The 3,180-nt window shown below is 41.0% G+C and overlaps 1 protein-coding gene across 1 annotated transcript; it reads left to right on the top strand.

Annotated features, from left to right (window-relative positions):
* Positions 1 to 906: 906 nt before the first annotated feature.
* Positions 907 to 2,076, top strand: LOC105555705. Its single transcript, XM_012002744.1, has one exon. It carries the CDS (start codon positions 1,375 to 1,377, stop codon positions 2,074 to 2,076), a length of 702 nt encoding a protein of 233 aa, XP_011858134.1. The 5' UTR covers positions 907 to 1,374.
* The last annotated feature ends 1,104 nt before the right edge of the window (positions 2,077 to 3,180 follow it).

Genomic DNA, 3,180 nt, shown 5'->3' with positions numbered 1-3,180 from the left:
ATCGATTTTCTTAATAACAGCTGATATGTGTACACCATATTCGAGTCTGGCTTTCGTGCGGACGTGCCTGGACTTTCGCTGTATTCTTTACGAATAAATACGTTTCTTCCTACTACAAGAGGACTGGTTCTTCTGTGCGAGCAGGAGCACGGGAGTGCGCGAGTGCGGAGGATTGAGTGCGGGAGTGCATAACAAAAAATTAGTCGACTGCTTGCTATCGTCGAGTAAATACGAGTTGTGCGTTAGGCTGCGGTCAACTTTACGCTACAAATACTTCAAAAGCGTTCTTCTCCTTTTTTCTTATTAAAAGGAAGGAAAAGAAAAACGCTTCGAAACATTTGTAGAGTCAAGTCGACTGCAACCTTAATAAGTTATGTGTTGTGTGTTGTGTGCGTCTCTTTTGTGAAGTAAATAAAATAGTAACATAAAAAATATTTCCGATTAATTATTCAGTGTGGATCTCTATTAGTGAAAATGTATGAGTTGATCTGTATTAGTGAAAATGTATGTTAAATTTAGTGAAAGTTACAATGAACTTGCTCTAAGCTACGGTCCATCGGAAAATGCATCTTTCTCATCGTCTTTTTCAAGAAACTAGAGCAACACGAAGTCATCGAATCATCTCTACATCATCTCTGCAAGGTAAGAGCGCGAGTGAAAAAGAGAGAAAATGTGTTTGTGTGTGTGTGTGTACTAGCGCGTCGCGATCAGCTGATGGTAGCGTCGTCGCGGGCGCTCTTGCCGTAAGCGCCCGCGACGACGGTGAGCCGCGCCGCTCCTGCCTGCCTCTAGTATCTGGCCCGTCATTCGTTCTCTTTTCCTCTTTACAGTTCAAAAACTAAGCTTCAGAGAAAATTTTGCAAGAGGAAAAATCATTTCAGAATTAAGTTTAGAATACGACATTTTAAGGACAAGTGGTTGTTCTGAATCACCCTGTATAGCTTCTTTAGATAACGTTATCGCTGACGCGGAATCTCGCATCGCGGTGCCCGATACTGAGTGGTCCCTATCCAACACGGCTTTCCAGCAGGTGGCTAGTTCTTTCGGTCCATTCGACGTAGATTTGTTTGCATCTTTGCTTAATGCCAAATGCGATGCCTACGTCTCATGGTTTCCGGACCCAGGATCAATAACAATAGACGCGTTTACCCTCTCATGGGAGAGACAGGACTTCTATGCCTTTCCACCTTTTATTTTATTACCACGCGTGTTAAGAAAAATAGTAGATGAGGGGGCAACAGGGACCCTGGTGGTCCCCTGCTGGCCTTCTCAGACTTGGTTCCCACTATTCCTACGACTCCTGATAGCAGAGCCGGTAACTTTACCTCCTAGTTATTCCCTACTTTCTTCTCCTTTCAGGACCCACCATCCGGCATGGAGGTCACTTTCCCTGGTGGTCGGGAAGTTATCGGGGAAGCCTTCAAGACCCGCCTAGTACCAGCAATCGCCATACCGACAATGTTAGCTTCTCTATCTGAGTCAACTATAAAGCAATACTCGCGGCCTCTTCGTCTTTGGTGGAATCACTGCCAGCGCCATCGCCTACCTCTTTACTCTCCTACGGTTTCTCAGACGTTGGAATTCCTGGTTCAGGAAATCCATGAGTCGAATTCCACCCTATCCTATTCGACTTTGAATACGATGAGATCCGCTATCTCCCTGATCTCCCAGAACGAGATCGGCCAGCACCCCACTATAAGACATTTCTGCAAGGGCTTCGCTACGCTCAAACCGCCGCGACCTCGTTATGATTACGTGTGGGATCCGGCTCCCGTGATCGCTAAACTGTCCTCCATTTATCCATACGACTCATTCACTTTAATTGTTATTACTAAGAAATTAGTACTTCTGCTCGCTTTAGCCACGGGCCAACGTGCCCAAACGCTTGCGTCCCTAAGATTGTCACAAATATCAGTTAGGGAAAAGATGATCATGCGTATACCTGATTGGATCAAAACGTCAGCACCGGGTCGCGCTCAACCTTTCTTTTGCTTTTCACGCTTTACGGATCACGAAAATCTTTGTATCGTTCGTCTGGTAGAACATTACTTAACTATAACCAGGGTTGGGAAGTAACGCGTTACTTGTAACGCCGTTACCGTTACAGTTACTTTTTTTGGTAACGAACTGGTAACGGCGTTACATTTTTTTTCTTGTAACTGTAACGGTAACGTAGTTACATTTTTTCAGTAACGGTAACGAATTTAACAGCTACTTTTATCGTTACTTTTTATATTTTTAACCTATAACAATTTTCGTAAGCAGCTTTTCTTATTGGCGCTGCCATTTTGTACATAAGTCACGTGCACCAATCGACCAATCACGCGAACTCCGTCGTCCAATCTCTATGGGCGGTATTCATAGTCAGGTCCGGAGATGCAAACTTTGGGTTCAGAGTACAATCAAAGTGTTACACTCGGTACTCACTCACACAGGCGCAACCGTGTCAGTGTGCTGCGAGAGACTCTATAATGGAGTACCAACCTTTATTAAAAATAAATAAGAAATATCGATAAAATTTAACGCGTTTATATTTTGTGATCCAGATAACCCTATATAATTCTTATATTATTTAGATAATCCTATATTCCTATATTCAGATTATTTAAATAATTCTATATCTTAAATCTAGATAACTCTTATATATGTATATATGTGATATATTATATATTTTAAGAATAATAGTAAGTTTAAAATTATTAAAACTTTTAAATAAATTGAATTTTTGTGGTCTTGCGATTTAAAATATAAAATACTTTATTTCTCTTATTAATATTTTAACAAAAATGTATAAGTAAATTTTCTATTTAGTCTGATTTCGATTTAGCATTAAAAAAGTAACGCAGAAAGAAACGAATCGTTACTTTTTAAGTAACGATAACGGTAACGAGTTACTTTTGAGAATCAGTAACTAGTAACGGTAACTAGTTACTTTTTTGACTCAGTAACGAGTAACTAGTTATTTTTAAAAAGTAACTTTCCCAACCCTGACTATAACTAAGGCTCTACATCCATCAGGATGCGATTCCCTCTTTATTTCTGTTTATAAACCGCATAAGCCAATTACTACCCAGACTGTTAGCTGTTGGATCCGTCAGGGCTTAGAGGAATGTGGGATAGACATTACTATGTTCTCAGCCCATAGTACTCGTTACGCATCAACCTCCACCGCCGCAAAAA

The sequence above is a fragment of the Vollenhovia emeryi genome, unplaced genomic scaffold, assembly GCF_000949405.1.
Source record: "Vollenhovia emeryi isolate VEMERY1.0 unplaced genomic scaffold, V.emery_V1.0 DF940849.1, whole genome shotgun sequence".
In the NCBI taxonomy this organism is placed as follows: domain Eukaryota; kingdom Metazoa; phylum Arthropoda; class Insecta; order Hymenoptera; family Formicidae; genus Vollenhovia; species Vollenhovia emeryi.
The sequence above is the reverse complement of the archived record's forward strand: the minus strand, read 5'-3'. Positions and strand labels throughout refer to the sequence as shown.

Excerpts from the sequence above, each read along its gene's own strand:
- LOC105555705 (XM_012002744.1), top strand. The coding sequence starts at position 1,375 with ATGGAGGTCACTTTCCCTGGTGGTCGGGAAGTTATCGGGGAAGCCTTC.